This window comes from Bidens hawaiensis, unplaced genomic scaffold (genome assembly GCF_021521415.1).
Source record: "Bidens hawaiensis isolate Kalapana, Puna unplaced genomic scaffold, B.hawaiensis_p1.1 tig00030301_1, whole genome shotgun sequence".
Lineage (NCBI taxonomy): Eukaryota > Viridiplantae > Streptophyta > Magnoliopsida > Asterales > Asteraceae > Bidens > Bidens hawaiensis.
The window spans coordinates 175,703-188,570 of record NW_027495056.1 but is presented as its reverse complement, the minus strand read 5'-3'; the positions used below and the strand labels follow the sequence as shown (position 1 = coordinate 188,570).

General features: G+C 37.4%; 2 protein-coding genes across 2 annotated transcripts; one reads left to right on the top strand and one right to left on the bottom strand.

Annotated features, from left to right (window-relative positions):
- Nucleotides 1-663: 663 nt before the first annotated feature.
- LOC143580288 (putative E3 ubiquitin ligase SUD1) lies at nt 664-7,077 on the top strand. The gene is made up of 8 exons (XM_077063364.1): nt 664-945; nt 1,895-2,518; nt 3,104-3,844; nt 4,493-4,704; nt 4,795-5,109; nt 5,187-5,347; nt 5,739-5,902; nt 6,349-7,077. Exons 1-8 carry the CDS (start codon nt 664-666, stop codon nt 6,886-6,888), a joined length of 3,039 nt encoding a protein of 1,012 aa, XP_076919479.1. The 3' UTR covers nt 6,889-7,077.
- Nucleotides 7,078-8,177: 1,100 nt separating this feature from the next.
- LOC143580279 (polyadenylate-binding protein 2-like) lies at nt 8,178-12,595 on the bottom strand. The gene is made up of 8 exons (XM_077063357.1): nt 12,349-12,595; nt 11,350-11,468; nt 10,529-11,263; nt 10,354-10,443; nt 9,133-9,270; nt 8,878-9,051; nt 8,629-8,799; nt 8,178-8,535 (listed from the first exon to the last, which is right to left on the bottom strand). Exons 1-8 carry the CDS (start codon nt 12,578-12,580, stop codon nt 8,296-8,298), a joined length of 1,899 nt encoding a protein of 632 aa, XP_076919472.1. The 5' UTR covers nt 12,581-12,595; the 3' UTR covers nt 8,178-8,295.
- Nucleotides 12,596-12,868: the final 273 nt, after the last annotated feature.

The window sequence follows — 12,868 nt, the reverse complement described above, 5'->3', positions numbered from 1 at the left end:
TTCTACATGTTCGCTATTGTTTTCTTCTTAATCAAAAAAGAAAATATTTTATTATAAACTTACTCTCGACTCTCGTTGCACTTTAAGAATGAATCTTTTGGAACCATTTAATATACATAAGTGAAGTTTCAGAATTGATGGATTAAAATAGCTAAATCACGCGAAAAAAGATCTTTAATCTTCTAACACACATATGTGCTACATAGCCAATAAATGAAAACCAATAAACCATAAGACTACTAGCTTTAAGGTAAGCGACATGGTTAAGGCCCGGGTGGTAAAGAGGTATTTGGAATCCTGTTAACACAAGTGGCAAAGGAGAAAAGGGTGGGGCTGAAATACTTTAACAAGAAATGGTGCAGCTTTAACATAGTAACGAGTCATTAAACCACAACGCGATATTAAAGGAGCGTATTAGTTAAAACTTCAATGTCTACGTGATATTAACGTAATACTTTAACTTGCACTTAAAACTTCACCACAACAAATAGCCTTAGCATCGGGTAGTTATATTCAACCCTAAAGATGATACCAGAATCGTAAATAACTCATTCACCAATTAACAATCAGCACACAATTTCCTCGTAACCTTCTCTTTCCGTCCTTCCGATCTCAATTGTCCACCACCGGAGGAGAATATTCCGATCGACGGAATCAATCTCCATGGTGAACGACGAACAACCGCTTCTGGCCGCCGTCAATGCGCCGCCGGAGTCATCGTCGGTATCTTCTGGTTCGGCTAACAGTGATAAGAATTTGTCGACTACGAGCGTGTACGATGACGACGACGATGATGACGAAGGAGACGTCTGCCGGATCTGCCGGAATCCAGGAGAGGAGGAGAATCCGTTACGGTATCCGTGTGCTTGTAGCGGTAGTATTAAGTTTGTTCACCAGGATTGTCTTCTTCAGTGGCTTAATCACAGCAACGCCAGAAACTGCGAGGTGCTGCTTTATTATTATTATTATTATTATTATTATTATTATTATTATTATTATTATTCTCTAATAGGTTTATAATATTAGGTGTTTGTTGAATTGGTTAAATTTGATGTGTGATTGATAATTCCTAATTAGATAGTTTATAGGTCTAACTGTGGATTATGATAATAGGATTAGGAAACCTTCTGCTAACTATTGTATAGCTTTATGATTAACTGATTATTACTGATATAGATCTTGTGATTTGTGAGAGGTTATTTTTTAGGGCTACAATACATTGTGTTTTGATTCAGTTAGGGGTGTAAATGGAGTTGAGCACGAGCTCAGTTCGTTTTGACTTACGAGAGCTCAAGCTTGGTTCATTTCGAGATCTTTTTATAAAGCTATATATTATATTAATTGTTTTTTACATGTTTTTGGTTATTTTTATATATTTTGAGAAAAACTTTAAACGTGAGCTCGGTTTGAGTTCGTGTAGTACCTTAAAGGAGCTTCCGCTCGACTGTGATGTGTGAAATTAATGCTAGAAGTTCAAAAGAGTTAAAAAATACCCCAGGCTTGTTAAGACATGGGCTCGGGTTCGATAACTAAACAAGCTTTATTTGAGGGTCGATCTTGGGTTCAATAACTAAACAAACTTTGTTTGAGGCCTGGGCTTGGCTCTGCTTGAAAAGGCTTGAGCTCAGGCTTGATAACTAAGCAAGTTTTATTTGAGGCTCAAGCTCGGGCTTGATAACTAATCAAGCTTTATTTGAGGCTCAAGCTCGGGTTCAATAGCTAAACAAACTTTATTTGAGGCTCGGGCTTGGCTCATTATTGACCTGATCTCGAGTGCCTCGGCTTGTTTGCACCCCCAGATTCAATTATTAGAATTGCCATATGAACAAAGTTTTAGTTTAGCAAATGGGAGTATTCTTGGATAACTTGAATAACTGAAATACATGATTTGCAGGTTTGCAAGCATCCATTCTCATTTTCTCCTGTGTATGCCGAAAATGCTCCTGCAAAGCTTCCATTTCAGGAGTTTGTAGTTGGGATATCATTGAAAGCTTATCACGTGTTGCAATTTATTCTTCGCCTCACTTTTGTACTTTCAGTTTGGCTTGTAATCATACCATTTATTACTTTCTGGATATGGCGGTTATCATTTATCAGAAGTTTTAGTGAAGCTCATAAACTGTTTCTGAGTCACATCACCACTACACTTATTTTAACTGATTGTCTTCATGGGTTCTTACTATCTGCAAGCATTGTGTTCATATTTCTTGGAGCTACTTCATTGAGGGACTATTTGCATCATTTAAGAGAAGTTGAGGGGGCGGATGGTGATAGAAATGGTGCTCGTGTTGCCAGAAGACCAGCGAACAGAAATGCTGGTGAGAATGGTGGGAATATTATTAGAAGAAACGCGGAAGATGTTGCAGCCAGGTTGGAGATGCAAGCGGCTCGTCTTGAAGCTCATGTTGAACAGATATTTGATGGGTTGGATGGTGGTGATGGTGCAGAGGATGGCCCGTTTGATGAACTTGTTGGCATGCAGGGCCCGCTTTTCCATTTGGTGGAAAATGCGGTTACTGTGAGTACCACTGAACCCTTTATTTTAGGGGTGTGCATGGGTGGGTTTTGAGTTCAAGCTGAAAGGAAAATTGAAAATTTGGTTTTTGGATTTTGAATACTGTTTGGTTTCGGTCTTTTCGGTTTTTGGATTTCACAATGGGTTTGGTTTGGGTTTCAGTTTTTTTGGTTTTACCATTTGGGCTTGAAAGCTTTTAGCCAAAACAATAAGGCCGAAAATAACGAGTTTGGGCATACATCTTTTTGTTAATTAAATGGATTTTTACCAATTTGGGCCTAAATTTTGGTCTACACCTTATAAGTTAAAATTTAATCGGATTGGGTGTGTGTGTTCGGTATCGGTTTTTTGGTTATTGGTTTTAACAAAACCAAAATCCAACCAAAAAATCGTTTTTTAGAAAACATAAATTTAAATCGTTGGTTTCTTTTTATTTAGGTTCGTTTTGGTTAGGTTACATTGGCTATTTTGGTTGCAGCTCGGTTATTTTAGTTTCGTGCACACCTCTATTATACTTCATGCAATGTAGGTTTATCATTCATGTTTGTGTTTCTTTTTCTAATTATTATACCTTTTCTCATCCCACAGGTTCTTGCTAGCAACATGATATTTATTGGTGTTATTATACTCGTGCCATTTCACCTTGGACGGTTTATACTCCATCATTTATCATGGCTGTTATCCTCAACAGCAAACCCTATGCTATCAACTATGGTACCACTTACAGAACACGCTCTTTCTCTAGCCAATATCACACTGAAAAACACGTTGACCGCTGTTGCAAATCTGACATCTGATCACAACCCAGATAACTCTAAGGTCGACCACGTTTTAGAAGCTTTAAAACCAAACGTTACCGAAATTATTGAATCATCCAACAATATTATTGAATCAACCATTGGTGCCTCATGGGTGTCTGATATTACAACTCTTGCTGTTGGTTACATGTTCATCTTTTCGGTTGTGATTTTCTACTTTGGAACCATTACAGTCAGTAGGTACACGAAAGGAGAGCCGATTATGGGACGGTTTTATGGCATTGCTTCAATTGGAGAAACGATTCCATCTCTTTTTAAGCTGTTTGTGACAGCTATGAAACATTTAGTGACAATTATCAAAGTTGCGTTTCTTTTGGTAGTTGAATTAGGAGTCTTTCCTCTTATGTGTGGATGGTGGCTTGATATTTGTACCATAAGGATGTTTGGGAAGTCGATTGGTCAAAGAGTTGACTTTTTTTCTTTGTCTCCATTGGCGAGCTCGCTGATTCATTGGGCTGTTGGGATTATTTACATGTTGCAAATATCCATATTTGTCAGCCTTCTTAGAGGGGTATGTAGATGCGTATGATATGTCTTTCGTTTTAATAGAGGTGGCAAAATGAGTGGGTGAGAATGAATAGTGGGTTCGGGTCAAAACCATTCAATCCATCTTTTTTTAGCTCTTTAATGTATTTATGAAGATTAAGAAGCTATATCATTAACACGATAATACACATTCTTATAGAGCACGTTATTTGGGCTCAAATCGAACCAAAATCTGAAAATTCAGTTTTTGAATATTTAAACCTTTTGGTTTTGGTTTTGGTTTTCTCAGCTTCAGTTCGGTTTTTGTTTTTTAAATTGCGATTTCGGCTAAATCTTTTTATGCATTAATCAAATGATAGTTAATTGATTATTATATATTTGGCTAATTTTTCTGTGTTACCCTATTTATTAAATTCTTATAAGTTACTTAAAGTTCAAAATAATAAATAAAAATCTATAAATTCTGTTTGGTTTTGTTTTTTTTGGTTTTAATTGAGTACAAAACCGAAACCGAATCGGAAGTTCGAATATTACGAGAACATAAAACCAAGCCGTCTGTTTTTGTATGGGTTTGGCTATTTAGGTTGGGTTGAAAATGACACCTTTACGTTTTGAAATTTTGATATTCTAATTACCATGCTGCCTAATTTATGAATTACTATTTATCTTGCAGGTATTGCGTAAGGGTGTTTTATACTTCTTGCGGGATCCAGCGGATCCTAACTACAATCCTTTTCGGGATCTAATCGATGACCCTGTGCACAAACACGCCCGTAGGGTTCTGCTGTCGGTTGCTGTGTACGGGAGCTTAATAGTAATGCTTGTATTTCTGCCCGTTAAACTTGCTATGCGAATCGCCCCATCCGTTTTCCCTATTGATATATCGTAAGATTCTTTTTAAAAACTTATTATTTTTTACTTTTTTACATTTTGATGATTCTTTTGCTCATGGGTTCATGATTTGGTATTTTGCAGATTATCTGACCCGTTTACCGAGATCCCAGCCAACATGCTTTTGTTTCAAATATGCATCCCGTTTGCTATCGAGCACTTTAAATTGCGGGCCACAATCAAGTCACTTTTGTATTGTTGGTTTGTTGCAGTCGGTTGGGCGCTTGGTTTAACTGATTTCTTGTTGCCCCGACCCGAGGACGCTGTTGAACAAGAAAATGGAAACCAGGATTTGGTGAGGCAGGATTGGCTACATGGCGTACCAGGGGAGCAAGATGGATTTGTGGGTCCTGAAGATATTAATGCAGAAGCTGATGGTGATGAACAATCTGATTCCGAGTAAGACTTGAGATAAAATTTTATTTAAACTAATTATCTTTTATGGCACATGTAATATTACATTTTAATTATTTTAGGAGATATGGATTTGTGTTCTGCATTGTATTGCTTCTGTTGGCGGCTTGGATAACGCTTCTTGTTATAAACTCTGCGTTAATTGTGGGGCCTGTCTCGCTTGGAAGGGCGTTGTTTAATGCGACCCCGTTTCTCCCAATTACACATGGCATGAAAAACAATGGTAAGGAGTTTTGTTAGTCTTATGATTGCTTTCTTGATACTTGTTTTCATGAATGTTGTAACTTGAAACTTATTCTTATGTTTGTTTGTTTAACTATAACCAAACAAATGATCAAACACGAACCATTAAAGTAACAAAGTTTTCTTGTCCGTGTTTGTTTATAAGAAAATGAAGATGTTCGTGTGTGTTTATGTCCATTGTTAACAGTATAAGCGAACGGTTCATGAACATAGTTGATCAGGTCGAACTGTTAACTGAATGTTCGGTGACTTCGGTCTGTTTACAGGCCTTAGTCGGGCTGTGTAGCATATCAAAACAAGCTCAGGTCGAATTGGTAATATGACCGTAAAGGCATAACATATTTTGTCTAAAGTTTATTCTATTTTTACAGATCTATATGCCTTCATTATTGGAAGTTATATCATCTCAACTTTGCTGGCTGTTGCTAGATATTCCATTGACCAAATCAAAACCGAGCGAGCAACGGTTCTATTTGGTCAAATTTGGAAATGGTGTTCGATTATTGTGAGGAGTTCTTTATTATTGTCAATATGGGTAAGATATCATGTCTCACTGCCTGTTTTTTAAAAATACACACACACACACACTAAGGGTGCCCATGGATGCGGTGGGGAACACAGACACGAGTAATCAAGTAACATGCTAATTTTTTTATTTTTTTTTTGAATAAAAAAATAACTATAGCAATACCTTACTCAAATTAAAGAGAATAAAATGCTTGTTTTTATGGTGTTTTTTTTTATAAGAGAATATGAAAAAGTTCTGGCCGTTTAAAAACCTTGAGAGGAAGTTGGTTTAAAAGTAAACAAAATGCTTTAAAGGATTCTACCATATGTTTTAAAAGTTGTAATTACTTAAGCTCAATAAATTATGTAAAATTACATTTTTATTCTCCTGGTATGTATTTTAATATAGTATAGATATATGTGTAATTTGTTCTCTCTTTCATTGCTTCATTTAGCAGCATGCTTTGTTTGCAGATTTTCGTGATCCCACTGTTGATCGGACTACTGTTTGAGCTTTTAGTAATTGTACCAATGCGGGTCCCGGTGGATGAAAGCCCGGTATTTCTCTTGTATCAGGATTGGGCTTTTGGGCTTATTTTCCTCAAGCTCTGGACTCAACTGGTAATGCTGGAGCAGATGACGCCTCTGGTGGACGACAGCTGGCGATTGAAGTTTGAGAGAGTGAGAAACGATGGGTTCTCGAGGCTGCAAGGGTTTTGGGTGCTAAAAGAGATTATTGTTCCTATTGGCATGAAGCTGCTAACGGCTCTATGCTTCCCGTACGTGTTAGCCAGAGGGGTATTTCCGGTATTTGGGTACCCGTTAATAGTTAACTCGGCGGTTTACAGGTTTGCATGGGTCGGGTGTCTCAGTTTTAGTATGGCGTGGTTTTGTGGAAAGAAGTGTTATGTGTGGTTCAACGAGCTTCACAACTCAATAAGAGATGACCGGTATTTGATTGGCAGAAGGCTTCATAACTTTGGGGATAATAATGATAATAATACTGATGAGTAGTAATGGTGATTCTAAATGTGTAAATATTATGTGTAGTGTTGGATGGCAGGCGGTTAAAACGGTATTACAATTGAAACTTATAGTTCAACTAAAAGTTGGTGTAAACGTGACTGTGAAATGATCCTGGAACTATGAAAAACGTTTGGTTGGTTAATGATATCCTTTGGTTGTTGTCGTAACACTTTGATCAGGAAGTTTATCGGGCCTAGGTTTATAGATTGATTCAGTAATCGAAAGTCCCTCCAACTTAAAACAGGTTTTGTGAATTTACCAAATGTGAAATGTCAGTTTGTTTATGGTGGGGATGGAAACCTTGACGACCAAAAGCGGCCAATAATTTTCGGTTTTCAGAAAGTTTAAACCAAAATTTTTTACTGCTATTCATCAACTTTCACTATGAGCCGTATATCTGCTTTGCGTCACCATTTCAATAGCCACACACGCTTTTCAATTTTTGATATTTCCTGAGATATATTGATATTATCCCATACTTGAGTCACCATTTTTCTAATTAAACAACGTGCATCTGTAAAATTGTAACTGTTTATCAACTTTGACTATGAGCCACATCTTTTGTTTCACCGTTTCAATAGCCTCACATGTGTTTCTTATTTTTGACATCTCCCAACAAAATGACACATTGATATCCCATACTAGCTTCACCTTCTTAAATAAAAAACTAGCAACTAATAACATTTAGTCTCGAGCCGTCTACGACTCAGCTCTCATTTGTCATCGCCAGTAACAAATCAGGTACCCATCTTCTATTGCCGCCTTCATTCTCCATCTGTCTCCGTACATCACTGGTCGTAAGTCTCCGCCGCTGGTTAATTTTGATCTTTTTACTATAATTATGGACATAATTTACAGCTTGAAGGAAGTTGGTCTATATTGTCAAACTCTAAATGCATATTAGTTTTCATGTCTTTCTTTAACTTCAAGGTTAAATATTTAAGATTTTGTTTAGTGGTTAGAGCTTCAACGAATTGTTAATAGGATAGTTAAAGCTTCAACGAATTGTTAGCTTTCATTTCTCCCGAGTATACAACTCTGCGGCGAAAAAACTTGTTTTTTGTAAATAACCAACGAAAAGAATCATAAACATAACCAAGACGATTAATGGCGAGGCAGCCACTACGGAATTGGAGGTTCGATAAAACGATCACTAGAATACCAACAATAACATCACCAAATAAACACACGAGAAATAATAATAATAATAATAATAATAATAATAATAATAATAATAATAATAATAATAATAATAATAATAATAATGTAGCCAATACCATAAGTAAAGATCTCAAAACACAAGATACCAGTCAAACAAAGTCAACAACCATCAAAACCAAACAATCCAAACTAGCATAGCATAAAGATAAAACCTTCCAAAACTAAGCACCTCGATTAGTTAAGTTCATTCAACGACAACGCAGCAAGTTGATCAGCAGGCTGCTGCTGCTGCTGCTGCTGAGCAACATTCCTCAAAACCTCCATCGCCTCTGCAACCTTTGCCTTAAGCGCTTCCGGTGACTCCAACAAGTGCAGAACCTCCGTCTGATCCATCTCCAGCAGCATTCCGGTCACCTTTGCTGCTGACTCAGCTTCCAGCTGTTCCACTAACGGGTACAAATTCTCACCCAACATCTACAAGATATGCACATACATTGTCTGTGAATAAATCAATTATTTCATTTTCTATATACATTTAATGAGATGCAAAGAGCCAAAAAGCTTTACAGTTCTTTGCTCGGATGGAGAAGCATTTGCAAGCGCAGAAGCTAAAGCGCCAATAGGAATCGGCTGAGAGATTGCAGCAGTGTCACGCAGCTGCATGGGACTGCCAATATCATACGGAGCAGAAACATCACGACCAGGAGGGTAACGGTACACTCTGCCACGTGGCATCATCTATTGATTTGAAAAAATCAAGCTCGATAAGTGCTTTGTAAAACCTTATAAACATAGCAATTAAAGAGTACAACATACCGGAGGCTGCATAAGAGGAACTGACTGTTGCTGATTCTGCTGCCCGGGACCACGTCTGCCACCTGGACGCTGTCCTTGCTGACCTGGCGGAACCATTGGCATGAAAAAGTTTGGTAATGGACCGCCACCTGGCCTCATACCTGGAACAAGCTGCTGCTGGTACCCAAAACCAGGCTATGCATATACAACCATAAAATAAAAAATCAATAAATGGTTATAAAGTGATAAATTTTGATCATGAATAAGGAAGGTTACTTGAGGAGGAATGAAAGTCGGTTGAGCTTGACCATAGAACATTTGTTGACCAAGACCGGGACCACCAGGAGGGAACATTGGCATTCGAGGAGCTCCAGCAGGTGCCATTGCAAGTGGTCGCATCTGTGAAAACTGTGCCTGCATGTATGAAATATAAATATATTCTCTTTATTTTCTATTGCACGTCACTGGTGATAGAATAAAAGCAGTTGTCACTGTAAATAGGTCTATAAACGAACCGAACGTTTAGTGAACATTCGTTAAATGTACATGAACACGTCTTGTTTGTTCATTTATGTCGTTAGTTTACGTTTGTTTACATTTGTTTGTTTGCGTTCGTTAATGTATTCATTTATAGAACTTTTTGACCCTTAATAACTTTAGTCTAGCATTAATACCTTTTTAGAACCAGCGCATTGCTCTTCACATTATTTTTAACCAGCTTTAGCTCAGTTATGCCCGTTCATTTATGTTTGTTTGTATATACTGTTAAAGAACAAGCATAAACAAACAAGAACATGCTCATTTTCTTAACTAACGAACATGAACAACAGAACCCCGTCCATTCAGTCATTCATGTTCATTCATTTTTTCAGTTAAGGTTAAACAAAGTAGGGGTGCAAACGAGCCGATCTCTCGAGATCGGCTCGTTAAAAAGCTCGATCGAGCGAGCCTAATCGAGCCCGATCCCAAGCTCGAGCCTAAAAGCAAGCTCGTTTAATATAAGAGCCCGAGCTTTACTTAACGAGCTCGAGCCGGCTCGCGAGCCTAAACAAGCCTGTCATTATATAATTTTTTAAAATATATATTTAATAATTATTAATTAATATATATAATGTTATATAAAGTAAATAAAAATAACTAAATAATATATAGTATTTTATACATAAATTATAATAGCAAAAAATATATATATAAATACTTGTAATTATATAAAAAAATAATTAATAAATAGTAAACGAGCCGAGCCCGAGCCGAGCTTGAAAATCTACTAACAAGCCGAGCTCGAGCTTTGAAAATAGAGCTCAAGACGAGCCGAGCTGGAGCTCGAGCTATGCATAAGTTAAACGAGCCGAGCTCGAGCCTAGTCGAGCTCGGGCTCGGCTCGTTTGCACCCCTAAAACAAAGAAACAAGCATGCCCTAATCGTGTGCATAAAGTTCGTTTAAAAGCCTACCTATAAAAACTCCCTGCTAAAAAAAAATAAAGTTTATTAGCCAACCTGCAATCGTGCCCTTCTATCTTCCTTACGTTGCGCAAGCGCAACATAAAGAGGCTTTCCAGCAATCATCTTTCCATTCATCTCCATAAGCTATAAAAACAAAAACATGTCAGTCCGTTTATACCAAAATAATAATCAAAATGTAATGGGATCAACGCAAAACATGTTGACTTACAGCTCTAGAAGCTTCCTCAGAAGTAGAAAATGCAACAAAGCCCGATCCCTTGCTCGTCCCATTAGGATCCCGCATCACCTTGCAAGAAGTTATGGTACCGAAAGGTGCAAAATACTCCCTGAGACTATCATCAGTAACTGAATCGTCTAAATTCTTAAGATACAAATTTAGCCCCTGTGATTTGTCAATCGCCTCTTTCATACTCTGCTCGAACTTTTGTTTCAATTCCTGCTCTCTTTCACTCTTTTTCTGGGCTTTACCGACGTACCATTCTTTATCATCAAACTTTTGACCATTAAGCCCTTCAACGGCTCTAGCAGCATCTTCAGCATTCTCAAAATTAACAAATCCAAAGCATTTCGAGTTACCCTCAGCATCCCTCATTACAACAGCACTAGTGATGGTACCATATTCACCAAATGCCTTGCTTAAATCCTCATCGGTTGTCGATTCAGAGAGGTTTTTAACAAAGACGTTAGTGAACCTGGTCTTGTCAACAGCCAAGTCTCGTTCTTGCTTGCGTAAGAAGGGGCCCACGTATACTTGTTTGTCATTCAGAAGCATGCCATTGAGTTTCTCAATTGCTTGTTGTGCAGACTCCTCGCTGTCGTACTGCACGAATCCATAGCCCTTTGATTGACCAGTTGAATCAGTAGCTATCTTGCATGAGAGAATGTTTCCGAATGTGGAAAAAGTGTCATGTAGAGCTTTTTGGTCAATTGCTTTATCCAAATTCTATAAATATTAAAAAAAACAAAAACATTGATTAGTAAAAAACATAACATATATGCATACAAAGATGAATATTAATGTTTAAATACCTTGATAAAGATATTTCCAGAGCCACTTTTACGCACACTAGGATCCCGATGAGAATACATTATCCTGATTGACTTTCCATTGAGAGGAGTGAAATTCAGCACCTCGATAGCCCTTGCAGCTGTTATTATCAATTAACACAAAAAGGTAAGAAGCACCTCAAAATGATTATAAGCCATAACAGAATAAGTTAACAACCACCACAATTAACATAAAAGCCTAACTTTTTATTTACACATCTTTGTTGTAAGCAATGCTCTATATGCAACCAAATTACTAAAAAAACCTGAAACTCTTTAAACTTTCAAATAACTCCAACATTTTTTAAACTAAAAGCATCACATAACAATACCAACATAAAGATCTATAAAAGTAACTACTTAGCTAACTTAATTCGTCAACCGGTTTTTCCAACTATAGACCCTTGGTATACTTTTCAGACAAGCATTAGAGATACTAAGGATAAAATCGGTACCGTACCAAAATATACCGATACTGAAAACGAGATAAACCATATTCCAAATACAGTACCGACTTTTTCGATTCGGTACCAGTCGGTGTTGGCACCATCAAAAATACCGAAATCAAACGGTACCGATACCAAAACATGAAAATCAATTGCCGATACCAAATACCGTACCCGTTTCTTCGGTTCAGTAGCAATCAGGGTCGACACCATTAAAAATACCAAAATTAAATGGTACCGATATGAAATCATGAAAATCAATTACCAATACCAAATATCATACCCATTTCTTCGGTTTGGTAGCAATCAGGGCCAATACCATTAAAAATACCGAAATCAAATGGTACCAATACCGAAAACATGAAAATCGAGTAGTGGCTACGGCAATCAGTATTTGGCAAAAAAAAATGCTTATCCATTAAAGATACAATGTATACTATCTTGTTTCAAACAACAACTTATTTGCATACAAACTCAACCAGCATCAAACAAACAACTAAAATAATAATAATAAATTTGAACATAAGTAACTAACCATCTTGAGGGTTCATGTAGTTGACATAACCATAACCAAGAGACCTTCTTGTAGACAAATCCCTGCAAACCCTAACCGACACCACTTGACCCAACTGGTTAAACATCTCAAACAGCTGAGCATCCGTCACGTTAAACTCCAAATCCCCAACATACAGGGACGTCGGCACAAACTGCTGGGCCCCACCGCCACCGTTAACCGCCTGAGGCGCCTGACTAACTTGCGCCGCCATTAATTATAATTTTTCAAGATTTTTTTTTTCTTTTTTTTGGGTTTTCTAACCTCCCTCTCCTCTTGTTGATAGTAAATCGAAATGGGTATTCAAAGATTTGAGTTTTTTTTTTCAAAGATTTGATTTTTTTTGTTTTGTTGATGATTTTTTTGGGATTTTTAGGAATTGGATAGGAGAGGGAAGGGTGATGGATATATGGATAGAGTAGTCGGAGCTCCGACTGGATCGCCGGTGGATGACGGCGGTGAGAGGACAAAAAATAGTAGTTGAATGGAAGGCGGTGATGGT

Coding starts and splice junctions, on each gene's coding strand:
- LOC143580288 (XM_077063364.1), top strand. CDS start 664: ATGGTGAACGACGAACAACCGCTTCTGGCCGCCGTCAATGCGCCGCCG. Junction 5,110..5,186: donor GATGAACAATCTGATTCCGA/GTAAGACTTGAG, acceptor TAATTATTTTAG/GAGATATGGATTTGTGTTCT. Junction 5,903..6,348: donor CTTTATTATTGTCAATATGG/GTAAGATATCAT, acceptor CTTTGTTTGCAG/ATTTTCGTGATCCCACTGTT.
- LOC143580279 (XM_077063357.1), bottom strand. CDS start 12,580: ATGGCGGCGCAAGTTAGTCAGGCGCCTCAGGCGGTTAACGGTGGCGGT. Junction 11,469..12,348: donor CTACATGAACCCTCAAGATG/GTTAGTTACTTA, acceptor TGATAATAACAG/CTGCAAGGGCTATCGAGGTG. Junction 10,444..10,528: donor CTGAGGAAGCTTCTAGAGCT/GTAAGTCAACAT, acceptor TTGTTTTTATAG/CTTATGGAGATGAATGGAAA.